General features: G+C 45.0%; 1 protein-coding gene across 5 annotated transcripts in view; it reads right to left on the bottom strand.

Moving 5' to 3' along the window:
- Positions 1–21,812, bottom strand: part of LOC115167335 (SH2 domain-containing adapter protein F) — a 113,062-nt gene that overhangs the window by 20,862 nt on the left and 70,388 nt on the right. The window contains exons 3-5 of one of the 5 annotated variants that reach the window (XM_029721674.1): positions 12,676–12,891; positions 10,881–10,979; positions 500–664 (exon numbers count right to left, since the gene is read on the bottom strand). In XM_029721674.1, the coding sequence (XP_029577534.1) occupies positions 500–664; positions 10,881–10,979; positions 12,676–12,891 (480 nt within the window). Of the gene's footprint in view, positions 1–499; positions 665–10,880; positions 10,980–12,663; positions 12,892–21,812 lie in introns of all 5 variants that reach the window. The other 4 variants (XM_029721675.1, XM_029721676.1, XM_029721677.1 and 1 more) reach the window with 4 other exon arrangements.

Below are 21,812 nucleotides of genomic sequence, written 5' to 3'. Positions count from 1 at the left end.
CAGAAGGCAATTCAGCACCATTAAAATTAATGAGCCTTCGTCCACACAACCTGGCTAGTAATAGTGATTTTCTGCCATATGTAATCCAGATGGAAAAGGGCAGTTATTACAGAGATAATGTGAACCGCCAAACTGATTTAAAGATACTGTAGAGCTGATCAATCACTTCCTCCTCACTCAATGAGGTCACACAGTAAACGGCTGTTACTGTTTTCATATGTTGTCATAGTGAATGGAATGTTGTCTTACAACTGTATGGTATGTTGTCGCACATGCAATTTGTAATTTCTCTACTTTGACAGACAATGACAGTTCACCAGTACAGTACCCTATCAGGGAACAGGAGGAAGAGGAGGATGAGCCATGGAAATTAGATATGGTTATGGATATGGCAAGAGAAAGAGGCACGGGGACATTGTTGATGAGGGGTAAGGGGCGCTGGATGAGCCTCTCTGATGGTGGTGGGATGGACAGACAGGACAGGGACAACAAAACCCACCATGGTGGTGCTGGTCACAGGCAGTGTGTCCAGGGGAGTGCTGGGCTGGCTGGGGGGGCAGAGCGGGGGGTGACTCCACCCCCTCCAGCAGGGCCAGGGCAGGACTGTGGTTGAGCTGGCCGACAGGAGGGGGCCACGGCAGATCCTTGATCACTTTAATCTCTACTGCAGGCAGCCCAGGTCACCAGGACGGGAGCAAGAGGGAAGGAGTGGAAGAGAGTGAGGAAGAGCGAGAGAGAGAAGAGAGAAAACGTGAGAGAGATAAAGGGATAGAGGCAGAGAAAGATAAAGAGAGAGATGAAGGGGAAAGGGGAACACAGAAGAGAGCAGAGTAAGAGAAATGCTGGACAGTAGCATCCCATGCAGGTACAGGTCAGGTTAGTATACCACAGCATAGTCAATAGAACAGCAGGGAAAACCAGGAGAGAGCAAGACTGAAAAGGAAGGAGTATTAGTTTACCTGAGAGAGACAGACTGTGCTCTTTGACCTCTCCACTTTGCCTCTACATGTTTCTTTGACGTTTTACAAGGAGTCAACCAGTGGAATTTTCAACTGCAGGTCAGAGTCATTAATTACGCTCCAGGTTTAGCAGGGAAAGTGGCTGAAGAGAGCTACTAATGAGGCTTTTAAAACACAGAATCAAAGACCTGAGCATGACTTGGCTAGTGTGAATAGCCTCACGGACAACACAAGCTCTGGTATGGCTCATAACTGAGTTACAAAGTCTGAAACTGCCTCCACAATAAGATAAAGGGCAATATACAAGATTCTCTACTGGTGCCTGACACAGTGGAATCCATTGTACTGTAATGGTGGGGGGGCACCCCGCAGACCTAGCCCCTCAGTAATGTATCGCTCATGTCCAGATGGGGTATTACCAGAGTAAATCGAGTGCTGGTACGCCGGCCCATCTTTCACTGTTTAATAGCACAGGAGGCTCGATAAATAAGGGGACGGGAAGGGGAGTGCATTTCCCTATCCACCAGGGAGCTGCTGGTCTGTTTGCTGCAGTGGCTAATAAAGAAACATGGTGCACCAGGAAACAGGACTGGCTGTGCAGGAGGGAGTTCTACAGCCAGGAATGACATGTTGCCTGTCAAGTCTCATCATTCTCTGGTAAACAAATAGAGTCCTGATGTTATGTTTCATCATTGAATTGCCCTCATAAAATAGTAGTAGAAGCAGTAAGATGCATTGTTGAAAGTAGAAAAAAAACACACCAGAATGTCTAGCTCAAATACATTCCGGTCTAACCATTGTCTCAAAAACAATGACATTCAACCCCTATTCCAATGGATTCTTTACTATCCTCATGCCAAGTAAGCCATTCATTTAGAATCACCCACCTCAGGTGGAGTGACTGCTATTTCCACTGCTGATGAAAAAAACACACAAAAAGCTGGGAAATTGCTCACTCACGCCAGTCTGTTGCCAGGTTTTATAGGCTGCTAAACAAACTTTTATGCTGTGTGTTGAACGGATACATTATGGACTTGTCCTTGTTCTGGCCTGCAGGAAAAGGCTGGGGTGCAGAACATGCTAATGAGGAGGGGGGAATCAGCTCAGCAGATGAAGAGGGAAAACAGAGAATATTATTTTGGACAAGCAATTAAATACCTCAGCCTTAGTGCTGTTGTGGCAGGGTGAGAGTAATGTGGCAAGGGCTCACATGAGGATGGAGTCCTTACTATGAATGGTGTTCTCGGAATGAAGTTTCCTTACTTTAATGGTGTCCTTTCCTCACTATGACAGCCAATGGGAGAGAGAGTTATCCCTGGTTCTCAGACAAAGGCAAATAAGACAGAGGTATAGGGTTGGGACAGAGGTCAGAGCACTAGCAGCTAATATAATAACTTCCTGGCTTGGGATGCCTCACCGCTGAGCGATTAAAAGTCTAATTCTCATTTCACATTCCAGGTTAGCATGTAATTGTTTTGGGAGTAGCCGGCGTTGCAGTGTTACGCAGCCTTGCTCTGGGGATGTAAAGCCCACTCTTACAGGTCGGTCTCAGCTTAGTTCAGCTCTACACAGATGCACAATGCAATAGTGGAGGTGAGCTGTCACACAGCCACTTCTAAAAGAAAGGTAAACTGATTCAAGTGGCAGAAGTACAGTGGCAGTCTTCAAACCTCCAGGTGTCTGATTTTTCCCTTACCCTATAACCTGTTTCAATTTTCTGTCAGCCCAAGGGCCTTTTCTGAATACATTTTGGCTTGGATGTTATGTTGCGGCACGAATGAGTGCATCTTAAGGCCTCGACGCGTTGCTCTGAGACACAGTGTGAAGTGACCTGCCTGGGACTGGGGAGCAATGGGGGCCAATTCTTCATCCTAATTTTTCAGGCTGAGGTGATGAGAGAGGCTGAAACACAGCAGAGAATGCACAAAGACATTTGCACTCAAACATCTCTGGAGCCTCTATCACAGTCTATCCAACTCACATATACTGCGTAGTACTGTGTGCCAGAAGGACGGTCTGTGTGTGTATGACTGGGCTGGCACAGACAGGCATCAGGTCCTTTAGTTGGTACTGCCTCACCTTTGACATGTCCCCACAGTGATTCATGCGTTTTGCTTTGGGAAGAGGTGAATCATGGGTAGAAGGTTGTTCTCTTACTCAGTATGACATCCCGTGGGACTCCGTGACAGTGGAGGTGCCTTGAGCATTATGAGGAAGAGGAAGATAAAGAGCCCAGTTTACTCTGCTCTACACTGTCTCTCAGTCTCTCTCTACAACTATACAGTCCATTCTACCAATTTTCAGGACCTTATCTCTCAGTCAGGATGAATCTTGATGTCTCCAGGGCATATTGGATGGACGCAGCAGACCCACATGAAAAAATACTATAGTATAAAAATACTATAGTATTCACTGTAGTGTTTTTGCTGACTTTAATGTAGTATTCACTTTAGTTAACTGTAAATACTACAGTATACATTATAGTTAACTATAGTATAAATACTGTAGTATATACTAAAGCAATTAATGTAGTGCTTTTGCAGATTGTTGAAAACTGTAGTATTTACTGTAGTGTTTTTGTGGGCCGTATTATACTGTATTATTAACTAAAGTGTTTTTGTTTTATTATCTTTGACTTAGAAGTGGAGGCTTTCTGCTTTAGGAAACCTACTGAGCAAATGTTCCATAACCTGTAGGTAGGTTGAACTGAGGTCTGAACGGATAGTTCAAGCTTCTGCTCTTTCTGTAAACTGTAGGGAACACAATATATGGTCTATACTTGGCATGTACGTTTCTCACTTATTGGTGGCACAAATTGGGATATGGGGGAGGGGAATGAGCAGGGTATATGCAAATTAAACACTGTAGTATATAGTAACTATCCTTGCACAAGCATTGGCAAATCGAAATGGCTCATAGGAGCAGGAGCACGAGGCAGCTTGATGTACAAGTACACCTCCTGGACAGGACACTAGTCTATATCGCAGGGCCTTACCCCCTATCTATCTCCTTAATGCTGAGTGTCAAGCAGAGACGCATCGAGTACCATTTTTAAAGTCTTTGGTATCACTCGGCCAGGGATCAAACTCCCAACCTTCCAATCTCAGGGTGCACACTAACCACAAGGCTACTGAATTGCAGTATAGTTTAAAAAAATTTTTTGTGTTTTTGTGAACATTACTATAGTATTGGCTACAGTTTTTTGTTGTTGCAAAGAATGCTGTAGCACTACAGTTCACTACAAAATTCTATAGTAAGTATGACACATGATTGAGGGATACTACAGTGTATAGTATTCTACAGTATACTTCAGTTTATTATAGAATGCTATAGTAAGTACTGTAGTATATTTTAGCCTAGTAAACTAATATTTTTTTCATGTGGGTATGCACATGGGTTAAATTGTGTCGGGTCCTACTGGGCCCGAGACCAGGCACCTATGATCCAAATGAGAGCCAGGTAGAGCTGAGACCCGGTACATTTCGTTAGCCTATTTGAATTATCTAATGAAAAACTGTTGTCTACATGTAATTTTCCACAGCCAACAACACAAGTAGGCTAAGCAACAGCAAACTCAGACAACCCCATAGTAGAATAGTTTACTTATTCAATTGTTCAGCCTGTCGCATGCGAGAAAATAACAAATAACATTCCTCTCAAGGCGCATTCATGCCCAGTCACTGTAGCCTACGTTCTAAATGAAGTCGCGGGGGGGGGGGGGTACTCCTTTGAAAGCAGTTGATGGCCACTTAAAAGAGGAGCATCACTGAGCTTTCTAGTGTTACTAGGCTACACTTGTTCCTCAAATCCAATAAATTAGTAAAATGCACCGTTTTAGAACCAGAGTTTTGAGCAGATGGATGGTTTATGTGTGTTAGCGAGCAGATGGATGGTTTATACGCCTTAGCGAGCAGATGGATGGTTTATACGCATTAGCGAGGACCAATGGCATTGAATGCATAGGGAAGGGCAGGGCTAAATGTAACACGGGTCAGGTGTAATAGGTAGGTCTATATTATATTCACAGCACATCATCCTTGTTTGGCTGAGTGACAGTAGAATGCTTTTTTGGGGGGACATTCAAGTCATAATGTTCCTATAACTACCAACAAGATAGCCAAATGTTTAGACTTTAGAGTTTGTGATCTAGCTAATGATTAGCCCAATGGGGTAAATGGGTAACCCCCAGCCCATTTATTTATAGCCACTATGCTGCATCAGGTGGGCTGCTTCAGGTGATCATTATTGCTAAATAACAAACTCAGCAAAAAAAGAAACGTCCCTTTTTCAGGACCCTGTCTTTCAAAGATAATTCATAAAAATCCAAATAACTTCACAGATCTTCATTGTAAAGGGTTTAAACACTGTTTCCCATGCTTGTTCAATGAACCGTAAACAATTAATGAACATGCACCTGTGGAACGGTCATTAAGACACTAACAGCTTACAGAAGTTAGGCAATTAAGGTCACAGTTATAAAAACTTAGGACACTAAAGAGGCATTTCTACTGACTCTGAAAAACACCAAAAGAAAGATGCCCAGGGTCCCTGCTCATCTGCGTGAACGTGCCTTAGCCATGCTGCAAGGAGGCATGAGGACTTCAGATGTGGCCAGGGCAATAAATTGCAATATCTGTACTGTGAGACGCCTAAGACAGCAATACAGGGAGACAGGATGGACAGCTGATCGTCCTCGCAGTGGTAGACCACGTGTAACAACACCTGCACAGGATCGGTACAGGATGGTAACAACAACTGCTCGAGTTACACCAGGAACGCACAATCCCTCCATCAGTGCTCAGACTGTCAGCAATAGGCTGAGATAGGCTGGACTGAGGGCTTGTAGGCCTGTTGTAAGGCAGGTCCTCACCAGACATCACCGGCAACAACGTCGCCTATGGGCACAAACCCACCGTCGCTGGCCCAGACAGGACTGGCAAAAATTGCTCTTCACTGACAAGTCGCAGTTTTGTCTCACCAGGGGTGATGGTCGGATTCGCGTTTACCGTCAAAGGAATGAGCGTTACACCGAGGCCTGTACCCTGGAGCAGGATCGATTTGGAGCTGGAGGGTCCGTCATGGTCTGGGGCGGTGTGTCACAGCATCATCGGACTGAGCTTGTTGTCATTGCAGGCAATCTCAACCCTGTGCGTTACAGGGAAGACATCCTCCTCCCTCATGTGGTACCCTTCCTGCAGGCTCATCCTGACATGACCCTCCAGCATGACAATGCCACCATCCATACTGCTCATTCTGTGCGTGATTTCCTGCAAGACAGGGATGTCAGTGTTCTGCCATGGCCAGCGAAGAGCCTGGATCTCAATCCCATTGAGCACGTCTGGGACCTGTTGGATCGGAGGGTGAGGGCTAGGGCCATTCCCCCCAGAAATGTTCAGGAACTTGCAGGTGCCTTGGTGGAAGAGTGGGGTAACATCTCACAGCAAGAACTGGCAAATCTGGTGCAGTCCATGAGGAGGAGATGCACTGCAGTAGTTAATGCAACTGGTGGCCACACCAGATACTGACTGTTACTTTTGATTTTGAACCCCCCCCCCCCCCCCCTTTGTTCAGGGACACATTATTCAATTTCTGTTAGTCACATGTCAGTGTATGTCTCAGTTGTTGAATTTTATGTTCATACAAATATTTACACATGTTTAGTTTGCTTAAAATAAACGCAGTTGACAGTGAGAGGACGTTTCTTTTTTTCCCCTGAGTTTACATGCCTGATCATATGGAATAATAAAGTTATATTGGGCTCATTTCTGGAGGGGAAATTATATTGTCAGCATCATTTTATTTTCATTCATTTTGGAGTAGGATGTTCTTCAATGTCCTTCTCACTTTCACACCCTCCCCCCCAAAAAATGTTGATCTATCCGCAACCTGTAATATGCTGTGATATGTGCTTTTATCAGTATATATTTATGCTAGTACCCTTAACATAAAAATATAAACGCAACATGCAACAATTTCAAAGATTTTGCTGAGTTACAGTTCATATAGGGAAATCAGTTAATTGAAAAAAATTCATTAGGCCCTAATCTATAGATTTCACAACACTGGGCAGGGGCGCAGCCACGTGTGGGCCTGTGCATAGGCCCACCCACTGGGAAGCCAGGCCCAGCCAATCAGAATTATTTTTTTCCCCACAAAAGGGCTTTATTACAGACAGAAATAACCCCTCCCCTCACACCTGTCAGGTGAATGGATTATCTTGACAAAAGGATAAAATGCTCACTAACAGGGATGTAAACAAATGTGCACAAAATCTGAGAGAAATATCGTTTTTGGGCATATGGAACATTTATGGGATCTTTTATTTCAGCTCATGAAACATGGGACCAGCACTTATATATCATACCCCCCCCCCCCCCCCCACCCTCTGGACTAGGGACCCCCCACCTCCCAAATACCAATTGAACCACTAGGTATGCCATACACACAGATCATCATGACTACTGTATGTACAGGACTTGTCGACAGAAGGATATCTCTACATGACTGGTGTTTAAGAGGTATTTCACCAATGCGCCATCCGTCTATTACATAAGCTTTGCCCATGTCGGTACACAAAACATTCTGTTGACACACAGAGCGAGAGAGCATTTTAGGAGGGAAGTTAACCTGTTGGGTGCAATCCCATTCTAAATCCACAAAGCTTCAAACATCCAATTGACTGAACATTGGCCAGAGCCAGGACTTGTTGGACAGGAACAGAAAGACACAATGACATAGCTTCCTGTGACATCATCCTGCCCTGAAAGCTCTGTGGTGTGTGGATTTCCGGCAAGTCATGTGACATTCTGGTACTGTGTCACGTGGTGTGTTCGGTCTTGTGCCAGTTTTGACTGGTGATAAAGAGAATGAGAAACAGAGATGGAGAGAAAGAGAGAGAGAGCCCAAGAAAGACATTCCATAAAGCTCTAGACAATTTTTTTTAAACGTCTCTACAACAGGTATTTGTTTACCTTGTCCTTTTAATTAGGCAGCACTACTTCATCAGTGTAAACAGCGATACCACATAAATCACTGGCCCACTTGTGCCATTTCATTTAGTTCTGCTTAATTTGCCCTGCTAATTGCATGCATATTCAAAATAAGTTGGTAGATTACAATATTTATGGCATTTATTAGGAGATGGAGGAGAGCTCAGAAAAACAAAAATTGCTTTTGCAGATGCTCTCATATCACCATCACCAGAAGCTACTAATTCACGACTCATTGTGGAAGAAACCGCCAAATGCCACTTCATAGGAAATGCACGTTGTATCCATCGCATCACCATCCACCTCCCTCTCTCCCAGCACTTATCCGTTGTGAAGAAGAGAATCTGTTCCTATTAAATATGAAAGTGGAGGTGAGCGAGCGAGTGATGGAGGGGAGATGACAGCGTGCCCGTTCTGCCTAGACTCCCTGCTGGACATCCAGCGGGGCTCCCAGGGGAGAGCAGAGCTACGGTCAGGTTGGCAGAGCGCCCGCTCTGTGCAGGGGGAGAGGAGGTGGGGGTTAGGGCTGGGTGGCCAACGTGTGTGAGTGAAAGATAACAGGCAGCGGGCTGCGCGTTCAAAGGCAGTGGAGCCATTTGAGGCTCATGAAAGAGGCCTGTCAGGGAGGTTATCAGCTGTGGAGCAGCGGAGGGGAGGCCAGACCGGGGGGATGAAGCACTGTGGAGTGACAGGCCATCACAGGGGACAGGTCTTTCACAGAGAGAGAGAGACAAATCCATGGGACCAGGGCATGGATCAGGCTCACCCACCAACAACTCTTAACTCCCCTTTAAAACATACTGCAGCAATCACTACTGGAACGAAACTGATTCAATGATTTACTTAAGAACAGAAGAGTTTTGCGCTTCAGATTTCTCTGGGTCATTAAGTCCTTGAAGAGTCATTAAAAACCCATAAAGCGGTGTGTGTTGCTCCTCAGGACCTGGCTTAGGGCTCTGACAGCATCTCCTGTTATCTCGCCTGCAGTAAGTGCACTGGGTTACGCTGGCTAGCAGCCAACTTAAATGGTGTTTAACAGCCAGCAACAGGGCCTACAGATTAAGTATGTGCTCTCGAGCCAGACACAATGAGGCACTACTCAGATTTCCAATGGCTGCCTGTTCAACGTCTGGGTGTATTAGTGTGTGTGGTGTGCATATTGAACATGGACACCCACACGTACTGTACATACACATGCAAGTGTGTATACCCGCATCCCCACAAGCCCTCGCCGCACAAAATCCCCCACCACACACCAACACCTATCACACAGAGGCTCTCTTCATATGGTCAAATTTTAATGGATCTTCCTCACTCCTCAACCCTCCGTCTCATCCATCACAAAGTCAACGCCCGAGGGGGAAGGGGGGGAGGAGCAGCGAGGATGAGTGATTAACCGAACGGCATGTACACAACCTCCCAACACCCTAACAAGGGAGGGAATTTACATCCCATTGCATATCTGTCAAGAGAAAACCCAACAGTGAATAATAAGCGAGGACCTGTAAAACCAACAACATGTACTGTATGTGTAGATGCACTATGCGGGGAGGCAGGCAGTCCCACGCGGCAGGCACAGCTAAGGAGAGGAGGTAGTTTACATTCAGGCAGCATTACAGTTCTGTCCTTTAGAAAGCTCTAATGAAGACAAACAGTGCTTTATTCAGATGGCATTACAGCGTTCAGCTAGAGAGAGAAAGGTAGCTACATTATGGGGCTGGTTTAATACGTCTTATACACCCACTCTCCACTATTTGTGGGGGGTGCATTTTTCTTCATTAAACATTAATATTTCGTGCTGACACTTTAATTCCGCATACAAACGTCTAAATATAAACAGCATCTATGTGGCATCTTCAAGCGGCTGGAAACCACGAGGAAATCTGAAGTGAACAATATCATTATTCATCTATGCAAATGGGAGTTTAAAATGCAAACAATTTAACTTCACCAACAGAATATAAAACACATCATATACACAATATCTGAAGCTAGGTGGAAAGCACCTTCCTAACACACCCAATGGTCTGATGGTAACAGATGACAAGTCATTAAGGTGACAGCCAGAAGAAAGGGACTGTCCATCGTCCTGACCCTTGGCCTGGGTCGATGACCTATCCTGGGTGATCTGAGACTTCTGGCTGAGCATGAGGAACTGGCTCATTCAACCTGTCCATCTGCAGTCGCCAGGGTCGCATAATGACGACACACTTCTTACAGGGGTCTGACAATGATGAGCTCATCTTCAAACAGCCTGGATATTGAAGATAACGCATCAGACCTAAAGTCTACCAGAGCGGTCACCTTTAAGACCTAGGTCTATAGACAGTGTTAGAGCTGGGGCCCTTTTATATAAAGTTCTTGAGCTTTTTGATGATCAAGACGTCTGGAGCAGAGCCAGTTCGCAGCCAGGTCTTCACACGCTGAGAGAAAGAGAGAAGGGAGGCATTCTTCTTTCAGAAAGCTCTGTTTTATGACAGATTGTCAGAGGAGAAGTCTCTCTCCACCAAACACTGGGATATCATTGTGGGCTGAATGGAACAGAAAAAGGTTGAAGACATGCAATAAATCAAAGCAACTCCAGTCTTCCTCTTTGAAGGATAACTTCAGCACTCTTATCTCTGTTCTCCCACAGCAGACATCACTTTGACATCCCGTGCAAATGAAATTAATTACCATCAAAAGAAATAATGTGAGAGGAGTGTTTGTAAATAGCATCCTAAATAAACTCGTCTTAGTGCTGGATGAAAGACAAAATAATGAGGGGAAAGAAATGAATGAAAGAAAGCAACATCCGTTTTTCCTAACAGCTGAAAGAGACCGCACACATGTACTACAGTATGAAACAGAGAAACGTAGACGGAGTAAATACGGAGAGATAGAAACAGAGGGACAGAGACAGACCAGCCCGGGTGGTGTGTGTTAGTGGTACCTGTGAGGGATTTAGAGGTGTTGTCCATCCTTGTCTCTGGGTCTGATCCACTGCCACTTACAGAGCCCTTGTAGCTAATGCAGTCAGAACAGAGCAGAGCTGTTCAAAGAATACAAAAAAGGTCAAGAAAAAAGGAGGTAAAAAAAAACCTTTAAAGGATTTTTTTATATTTGGTATAGTATAGTTTCAAATCGAGGAAAGGTGTTGGATTTTCCACCAATCTTTTTGTTTGTTTGTCTTTGTCTTCCAAAGCCAGAGTTTGTCTTGGAACAGCCCTGTTCAGTTATGGCTGTGTTAGCTATGCTGGAGCTCTCTAAACCACAGTCAACATTCAGTGACATTGAGAGACATTGAGACAGACAGATGCACACATACATGCACACATATACTACATGACCAAAAGTATGTGGACACCTGCTTGTCGAACATCGCATTCCAAAATCATGGGCATTAATATTTAGTTGGTCCCCCCCTTTGCTGCTACAACAACCTCCACTCTTCTGGGAAGGCTTTCCACTCGATGTTGGAACAATGCTTCTGGGACTTGCTTCCATTCAGCCACAAGGGCATTAGTGAGGTCGGGCACTGATGTTGGGCGATTAGGCCTGGCTCGCAGTCGGCGTTCCAATTCATCCCAAAAGGTGTTTGGTGGGGTTGAGGTCATGGTTCTGTGCAGGCCAGTCAAGTTCTTCCACACCAATCTCGACAAATCATTTCTGTATGGACTTTGCTTTGTGCATGGGGGCATTGTCACGCTGAAACAGGAAAGGGCCTCCCCCAAAAGCACAGAATTGACTAGAATGTCATTGTGTACTATAGTGTTAAGATTTCTCTTGACTGGAACCTTACAGTTGGCACTATGCATTTGGACAGGATTCCTTATCGTAGCGTTCTCCAAACACAGATTCCTCCGTTGTACTGCCAGATGGTGAAGCGTGATTCATCACTCCAGAGAACGCATTTCCACTGCGCCGACTCTTGGCATTGCGCATGGTGATCTTCAAGAAGGCCATTCTATTGCCAATGTTTGTCTATGGAGATTGCATGGTGGTGTGCTCGATTTTATACACCTGTCGGCAACGGGTGTGGCGGAAATAGCTAAATCCACTCATTTGAAGGAGTGTCCACATACTTTTGAATATGTAGTGTATACTGTATATGAATGCATGAGAACAGACAAACACAGTCATGCTCCTCTAACTAACATACACCATAGGTCTCTCCCAAGCTGCAGGTTGGCGTTTATTGTCATGAATCTTCCCCTGGAACTGATCGATTACCGCTAGATGGGACAGCTGCAAAGTCAAAATTGGATATATTGTAAAAATGTATGAAAACTAAAATGAGCTTTCTGGTCTCAACTAAAATTTCCGGTTGACAGTGTGGTTAAGGTTAGAGGTAATGTTAGGGTTATGTTTAAAATCAGATGGTATGACTTTGGTCACGAGCTGGCAGTGTCACACTCTGCAGAGCTGCCTCCAGGGCAAGATTCATGACAATAACTGCCAAAGACTAGACATACACCCAGAAAAAGGCCCCTCTCAGCAGACCAGACACCTGCAAATTAACTTGATCTTATGCTTCACCAGAGGGAAGGAAATTAAAATTAACAATGCCTTTCTGAAGATAAGATACCGGAAACTACGAAAGAAGCAGTAGTCACATTGGTTAGTGCTGGAAAAGGGTACCTGGTCAATTAGTGGGATGGAGAGGGACAGCAGAACAGACACAGAGTGACAGTAATGTAGGGGACGTAGAGCAGGAGGAGAGGAGTGTTACATACGTGCTATCCTACCTGCGAAAGCCTTGGAGATGCGCTCTTTCTTCCACTCCCAGGGCTGGTCGTACTCCTCCGGGGGCCTCTCGTCGTCCTGCGGCAGCCGACTCTCTCTGGGACAGCGGGGACGCTCGCCGTCTGAATCCCCTCCGTTCTCAGCTGGCTCGTAGGGAGTGTCGTATAGGGGCAGCGACCTCAGTGACCCCTCCTTAGGCCCCCGGCCACCGCGGATCTCTGGCAAAGGAGAAGAGGGTTAGATTGAATAGACTGTCAATGTGGATGTAAAGGTAAAACGATACGAAGGGACTGTATATGTGAATATTTATGTGAACAATCCAACCAACAGCTTTTATCAGCAGTTTCACTTCCAAAATATAATTTTCTCTACATACAACACTAAGACAGCCATGTTCCAAGGTAGGCTAAATGCAGCTATCCATGGGCAGTGAGATCCAGCTGTCTCTTTACGTACCTACCCCTGAGACCCAGGAGAGGGAGAAGAACCAAACACGGGACACCAACAGCCATGTTAATTATTGCTGTGTTGACCTAATCAAACTCTATACCTGCTAACAGGGATTAGCATAGCCAAGCAGCACACACGTTTAAATTGTACATTTTAGTCATTTAGCAGACGCTCTTATCCAGAGCGACTTACAGTAGTGAATGCATACATTTCATACATTTTTTCTCCGTACTTGTCCCACGTGGGAATCGAAACCCACAACCCTGGCGTTGCAAACACCATGCTCTACCAACTGAGCCACACGGGACCACACATGATCAGGAGAGGCAGCTACAGATGCCTGTGTGTGATGGAGGCAGGTCTATAGGTATTAGGGCTGGGCGATATGGCCAAAATATCATATCATGGTATTTTTCATGGTATGAGGGTATTTTATGTTTTTGATTAATAAAAGTTGAAAATGTTCTTTATGAGTAGTGCGTGACGCTAGGGAGGCAACACATATATTCTAAATGATTTCAATGGGTCTGTCTCCATTCTGATTGTTTATTCTGTTCAATTCAACCTCAACCTAAAATCATTTCCTGCACTCATTCATGCTTCACCTATTCCTCTTTGATTTAGAAGATACTGTTGCACAAACAACATGCTGATGTAGGCCTCCACCAGCACTTGTATCAGGCTGTATTAGCTAGCTACATTTGCTCTGACTCAGTACTTTTTATTAGCTACCCACCTAACTAGTGATTAGCGTTAGTGGCTAACACGATTTAGCTTAACTTGCTAAGAAAATACAAACTAGCTGTTTGCAGATGTAAGAAACAAACTAATATTGTAATTATAGAACACTTCTGGATTTATATTAAGATCAAATTGGAAACAACATTGTTAATTGTGCTGCATTGACCATGCAGACTGAACGAAAGTGTATCGTGGTCAAACAACAAAACCGCTCCTTGAGTGACGGGGTGAGACTAGGTGTGTGTGAAGAGAGCAGAGAGGGATGACTCAAGTAGAAGAGTAAACTATAAAAATGGACGTTACACACTGACGTATCACATTTAACACACCTAACAGTCAAATCAAATTCTTATTAGTCACATGCGTTGAATACAACAGGTGTAGACCTTACAGTGAAATGCTTACTTACGAGCCCCTAACCGACAGTGCAGTTTCCAAAAAATATGTATAAGAGATAAAAGTAACAATTAAAGAGGAGCAGTAAAAAAATATGTCAACGTGCGGGGGCACCGGTTAGTTGAGGTAGTATTTACATGTAGGTAGAGTTAATTAAAGTGACTATACATAGATAACAGAGAGTGGCAGGGGGGGTGGGGGGGGCAATTTGGCCAATTTTCTATTTTTTTAGACCTTTATTTAACTAGGCAAGTCAGTTAACAACACATTCTTATTTTCAATGACGGCCTAGGAACGGTGGGTTAACTGCCTTGTTCAGGGGCAGAACGACAGATTTTTACCTTGTCAGCTCAGGGATTCAATCTTGCAACCTTACGGTTAACTAGTCCAACGATCTAACCACCTGCTTTACATTGCACTCCACGTGGAGCCTGCCTGTTACGCGAATGCAATAAGAAGCCAAGGTAAGTTGCTAGCTAGCATTAAACTTATCTTATAAAAAACAATCAATCAATCATAATCACTAGTTAACTACACATGGTTGATGATATTACTAGTTTATCTAGCCTGTCCTGCGTTGCATATAATCGCTTAGGTACACGTTGCTCCAACCATAAACATCAATGCATTTCTTAAAATCAATACACAAGTATATATTTTTAAACCTGCATATTTAGTTAATATTACCTGCTAACATGAATTTCTTTTAACTAGGGAAAATGTGTCACTTCTCTTGCAAACAGTCAGGGTATATGCAGCAGTTTGGGCCGCCTGGCTCGTTGCGAACTGTGAAGACTATTTCTTCCTAACAAAGACAGCCGACTTCGCCAAACGGGGGATGATTTAACAAAAGCGCATTTGCGAAAAAAGCACAATCGTTGCACGACTGTACCTAACCATAAACATCAATGCCTTTCTTAAAATCAATACACAGAAGTATATATTTTTAAACCTGCATATTTAGCTAAAAGAAATTCAGGTTAGCAGGCAATATTAACCAGGTGAAATTGTGTCATTTTGCGTTCATTGCACGCAGTCAGGGTATATGCAACAGTTTGGGCCGCCTGGCTCGTTGTGAACTAATTTGACAGAATTTTACGTAATTATGACATAACATTGAAGGTTGTGCAATATAACAGGAATAACGTTTTGTTTTCAAGATGATAGTTTCCGGATTCGACCATATTAATGACCTACGGCTTGTATTTCTGTGTGTTATTATGTTATAATTAAGTCTAGGATTTGATAGAGCAGTCTGACTGTGCGATGGTAGGCAGCAGCAGGCTCGTAAGCATTCATTCAAAATAGCACTTTCGTGTGTTTTGCCAGCAGCTCTTCGCAATGCATTGCGCTGTTTATGACTTCAAGCCTATCAACTCCCAAGATTAGGCTGGTGAAACCGATGTGAAATGGCTAGCTAGTTAGCCGGGTGCGCGCTAATAGCGTTTCAAACGTCACTCGCTCTGAGACTTGGAGTAGTTGTTTCCCCTTGCTCTATATGGGTAACGCTGCTTCGAGGGTGTCTTTTGTCGATGTGTTCCTGGTTCGAGCCCAGGTAGGAGCGAGGAGAGGGACGGAAGCTATACTGTTACACTGGCAATACTATAGTGCCTATAAGAACATCCAATAGTCAAAAGGTATATGAAATACAAATCGTATAGAGAGAAATAGTCCTATAATTCCTATAATAACTACAACCACAAACTTCTTACCTGGGAATATTGAAGACTCATGTTAAAAGGAACCACCAGCTTTCATATGTTCTCATGTGCTGAGCAAGGAACTTAAACGTTAGCTTTTTTACATGGCACATATTGCACTTTTACTTTCTTCTCCAACACTTTGTTTTTGCATTATTTAAACCAAATTGAACATGTTTCATTATTTATTTGAGGCTAAATTGATTTTATTGATGTATTATATTAAGTTAAAATAAGTGTTCTTTCAGTATTGTTGTAATTGTCATTATTACAAATAAAATGTAAAAAATAAAATATATATATATAAAAAAATTTAAAAACGGCCGATTAATCGGTATCGACTTTTTCGGGCCCGCCAATAATCGGTATCGGTATTGAAAAATCATAAATCGGTCGACCTCTACTCTGTAGTGCCTTGCGGTCGGAGGCCGAGCAGTTGCCATACCAGGCAGTGATGCAACCAGTCAGGATGCTCTCAATGGTGCAGCTGTAGAACCATTTGAGGATCTGAGGACCCATGCTAAATCGTTTCAGTCTCCTTCAAATACTGTTATTGAAGGTAAAGTAAAAACCCAAACCGGTCCGTGCGTCAATATATAGTAAAATACGGTATACCGCCCAGCCCTAATAGGCATCTGTGAGTCTGTCTATGCTGATCACTCTCTGGCTTCATAACGTTAAAGCTCTAGTCTCATATGACCCATAGTGAGTAGCAGTAGCTCCAGGTTTAGAGCTATAGGAGGTGTAGCAGGGCCTCCTGTGTGCATGTTGGGAGCTGGGTGTGATGAAAGCCTGCTCTAGCTGATGATGAGCTGACAGCATGTGGAGAGGAAGAGAAAGGAGAGGAGCCTGGGGGCCTGAGCACCTGTGACTGTGCACAGCGTAGCCTGCCTGGCTGACTGGTTGGCTGTCTGTTTGCATGCAGAACGCCGTCATCATCACCAAAGCTATAAACAGCCTCGCCACGGAACAGAACAGAACACAGGAGAATGCCCTCCCCATCTTCTCACCTATATATCCCTCCCTCACCCTCTTAGCTCCACTCCATTACTCTCAACATACTCCATTCCTCTCTGTATCTTTCCCTCGCTCTCTGAGACATTTACGAATGACATAAGGCAGGGTATAAATGCAAATTCTATGCAGTGCTGTATAGTGTTCCCACCTATCCAGTGAGTGAAGAGAGCAGCCCATCATGCCCTTGAGAAGTCTCCCTCCTCTCTCTTATCCCCCCCCTCATCCATCTCCATGTCTTTCCAGTAGCAGGACAACGTTAGCAACCAGCTCCCTTCCTCCTGGGCCGTATGAAGCTGTTAGCAGCAAACTCCACCATAGAGTAACGCAATGTGAGGAGAATGAAATATTATGCCACACCACTGCATAATTGCCTTGCAGCCCAAGGGAGCTCTTGCGGAAAAATGAGAGAAGCACGGAGCCTAATGGAGCTACCCGGTGGGGGTTGCCAGAAATCTCAAATGTAATCGTGCGCCAGGCAAACTCTCACCCTCTTTGATCTCACAGTTAAAAATCTTGGCATTGTGAGATTCTAGAGCGATGAGTGCCCACCTTCTGCCAGAAGAATCAACAGCGATATGAAGGGAAGGAAAGGGATGAAGGAGGAAAGTGGGAAGGAGGTGGCTGCCAGAGGACTGAAGGAGGATGGGGGGGGGGTGTAATGTTTAGGGGTTTGGTGGGGAGTAAATCTTGCTTGAAGGACCCTTTAATTGGGAGCGTGCTGCCTTGGATAAACTGCTGAAGGGGTATTAAGACTCCCCACCAGGTCCATGAACAAGGCTTACGACTACTCTGTGTGGGGTTGGGAGGGGGGCTGTGGATACCAGCAGGAGCCTTCTGACACGTTGCCTCAGTGCTTTCCCTGCAGGACTGCATCCCTCCCACCTCCCTCTCGCCTTCCTTCTTTCCCTCTTCCCCCATCCCTTCATCCCTCCCTCCATCCTTGTTGAGGCATGCTTTGTGAGCTGGGAGGAGTAACATCTGTCTGTTTATATTACCGTGATTAGCTTGATGGTGGAACAGAGCTACAAGTTGTTACGCAGCTGGAGCATAGCTACCTCTGCCCTCTGACATCACTGCCTCCGCTCAGGGTCAGGGGTCACCCACCACACCCACACTCCCCTTCTCCTCCCCGGATGTGAGAGTTCCACTCCAGATGGCACTTCCTCCTGACCTCCTTCTGTCGGTCTGAGACCACTCTCACTACTAGGTAGTCCAGAATTGACCTTTGACACCCTACATTCACCCAGTAGTAGACTGACTAGACTAGAGGACAGGTTGCTGTGTAGCGAACTCACTAAGGAGAACAGAGGACACATCTAACTCAGTGAGATTAATAACAATGCACTGCTGTCTGCATAGACAACTAAACGCTAAGGTCAAAGGTCGGTTAAATGCCTCAACTCAGGTTCAGAGCTAGTGACATAGATGGAGCGAGAGGGAGAGAAGGAGGGGGGTTGAGAAAGCAGAATCTTCCTTTCTTTCTCTATCGTCTCTGGTTCGTGAAATAAAGGGATTCATTCTACTGGAAAGAGATCAAGATATTGCTCGCCATAAATCCAAGGAGGCTCCTCTTCAACTTACTGAAGGAGGAACCCTCTGGGCATATTAGCATGGCTGTACGTTGGGAACGGGTGGGAGCGGGGACGCTGCTCTGGATTAAATCAAAGCTATTATCTTAAACCAGCTTGGCAGCCAGGAGACCTGACCCATCACATCCCCTCTCCCCCTTCCCTCCACTCTCTCTCCAACCTGAGACATCATATCGTCACATAAAAAAAGGAAAGAGCAAACAGCCAATAATCTCTGGGCGACTATTGGCTGACTACCGCCCACTCCTATAGCTCCAGAGAGGATTTGCTGCTATGAAGCGCTTGGAAGGGCACAGTCTATAACAGTCTATGTGGACTCGATTGAGGGGATTTCTTTGCACAAGTGAGGGATTAAATGTGATTGACTTTACACCCCTGGAAAACAATGGAGCGGCAGTACCCATGCTTCAAGGATTTAGTCTTTCGGCTCCTCCGAAGAATCATTCATAAAGAAGTTTGATAGTGCATCGCCTAGACTAGGATGTATGCTGTACTACCCACTAGTTGCATTGCACAGTGTGTTCATTGCTTTAATCGTCTGATATTCCAGAGCAAGCCGATACTATTCAGTATGCACGGGGATGAGTATTGTTAGGTCAGCAGACAGTCTTCACTTAGCAAGATTCTGCCGTCCCCCATTGAAGAGGCTAGTCTAGATTAAGTAGTACCAGAGTAACAGACATACTGTAGCCAACTCAGGTTGTTTTAAAGCAAGACGTATGGAGCTGGGAGGAAACTGCTTTCTCTTCCCAACAAGCCATTATTTCAGTCAAGTCTTGGCGTTCAGCTGCTTATGAATGCGAAGGAAGGCTATTGAAGACTGGCCACCTGTAACAAAGCATTCAGTCGAGCTTGTTTAGTGACAAAGACACAGCGAGAGAGAGGCTGATTAACAAAGCTCCCGTGCCAAGACGTGTCTATCTAACCGTAGCCAGCGGACTTTCTACCCCGTTTCATTTCAGTTTTTCATATTGACGTGGCCTAGCTGTGAATGCTGAGCAGAGTAGCAGACCATCAAAGCCCTCAGTGGCACCGAGGGCTTTGAGTTATCTGTGTGTCACCCAGAGGTATTGTGTGTCAGGCTGAGAGCTGGCTGACAATTGGAGGTGTATGCTCCCTGACCCATGTCGGCACACTGCAGAGACACGCTTGGCTTAGTCTGCTGTGAGCAGGGCTGTGAGTGCTAGGAGGTCTCACTGCCTTTTGTTCCCCAGACCCCATAGAGAATAGACACATAATGGAGTCAGTCTGGATGGAATGGAACCTGAGACTGGGATGATATGGAGGGAACATGGGAAGGGGGGTACAAGGGTTCAGTTGAAGAGGCAATGCATTACAATGCTTATATGTTATACCAATTTGACTATAATTTCATATACAGTATCTCACAAAAGTGAGTACACCCCTCACATTTCTGTAAATATTTTAGTATATCTTTTCATGTGACAACACTGAAGAAATGACACTTTGCTACAATGTAAAGTAGTGAGTGTACAGCTTGTATAACAGTGTACATTTTCTGTCCCCTCAAAATAACACAACACACAGCCATTAATATCTAAACCGCTGGCAACAAAAGTGAGTACACCCCTAAGTGAAAATATCCAAATTGGGCCCAAAGTGTCAATATTGTGTGTGGCCACCATCATTTTCCAGCACTGCCTTAACCCTCTTGGGCATGGAGTTCACCAGAGCTTCACAGGTTGCCACTGGAGTCCTCTTCCACTCCTCCATGATGACATCACGGAGCTGGTGGATGTTAGAGATCTTGCACTCCTCCACCTTCCGTTTGAGGATGCCCCACAGATGCTCAATAGGGTTTAGGTCTGGAGACATGCTTGGCCAGTCCATCACCTTTACCCTCAGCTTCTTTAGCAAGGCAGTGGTCGTCTTGGAGGTGTGTTTGGGGTCGTTATCATGTTGGAATATTGCCCTGCGGCCCAGTCTCCGAAGAGAGGGGATCATGCTCTGCTTCTGTATGTCACAGTACATGTTGGCATTCATGGTTCCCTCAAGGAACTGTAGCTCCCCAGTACCGGCAGCACTCATGCAGCCCCAGACCATGACACTCCCACCACCATGCTTGACTGTAGGCAAGACACACTTGTCTTTGTACTCCTCACCTGGTTGCCGCCACACACGCTTGACACCATCTGCACCAAATAAGTTTATCTTGGTCTCATCAGACCACAGGACATGGTTCCAGTAATCCATGTCCTTAGTCTGCTTGTCTTCAGCAAACTGTTTGCGGGCTTTCTTGTGCATCATCTTTAGAAGAGGCTTCCTTCTGGGACGACAGCCATGTAGACCAAATTGATGCAGTGTGCGGCGTATGGTCTGAGCACTGACAGGCTGACCCCCCACCCCTTCAACCTCTACAGCAATGCTGGCAGCACTCATACGTCTATTTCCCAAAGACAACCTCTGGATGTGACGCTGAGCACGTGCACTCAACTTCTTTGGTCGACCATGGTGAGGCCTGTTCTGAATGGAACCTGTCCTGTTAAACCGCTGTATGGTCTTGGCCACCGTGCTGCAGCTCAGTTTCAGGGTCTTGGCAATCTTCTTATAGCCCAGGACATATTTATGTAGAGCAACAATTCTTTTTTTCCGATCCTCAGAGAGTTCTTTGCCATGAGGTGCCATGTTGAACTTCCAGTGACCAGTCAGTATGAGGGAGTGTGAGAGTGATGACACCAAATTTAACACACCTGCTCCCCATTCACACCTGAGACCTTGTAACACTAACGAGTCACATGGCACCGGGGAGGGAAAATGACTAATTGGGCCCAATTTGGACATTTTCACTTAGGGGTGTACTCACATTTGTTGCCAGCGGTTTAGATATTAATGGCTGTGTGTTGAGTTATTTTGAGGGGACAGCAAATTTACACTGTTATACAAGCTGTACACTCACTACTTTACATTGTAGCAAAGTGTCATTTCTTCAGTGTTGTCACATGAAAAGATATACTCAAATATTTACAAAAATGTGAAGGGTGTACTCACTTTTGTGAGATACTGTATCTCTCATGATGTGGAATTACTGCAAATTATACATTGTCTTTGTCATACGGTCTGATATACCTGTCAGCCAAATCACCATTCAGGGCTCGACCACCCAGTTTATAATGTCTACTATCGCATTCGAGGGGTGGAGTTGGAGGGGTGGAGATAATGACAGGAGAAGCAGCTGGACCAGCTCATATCTCCATGAATCTCTCCACAAGGCCGCTTTTTAATGTG

The sequence above is a fragment of the Salmo trutta genome, chromosome 29, assembly GCF_901001165.1.
Source record: "Salmo trutta chromosome 29, fSalTru1.1, whole genome shotgun sequence".
NCBI classification, from domain to species: domain Eukaryota; kingdom Metazoa; phylum Chordata; class Actinopteri; order Salmoniformes; family Salmonidae; genus Salmo; species Salmo trutta.
The sequence above is the reverse complement of the archived record's forward strand: the minus strand, read 5'-3'. Positions and strand labels throughout refer to the sequence as shown.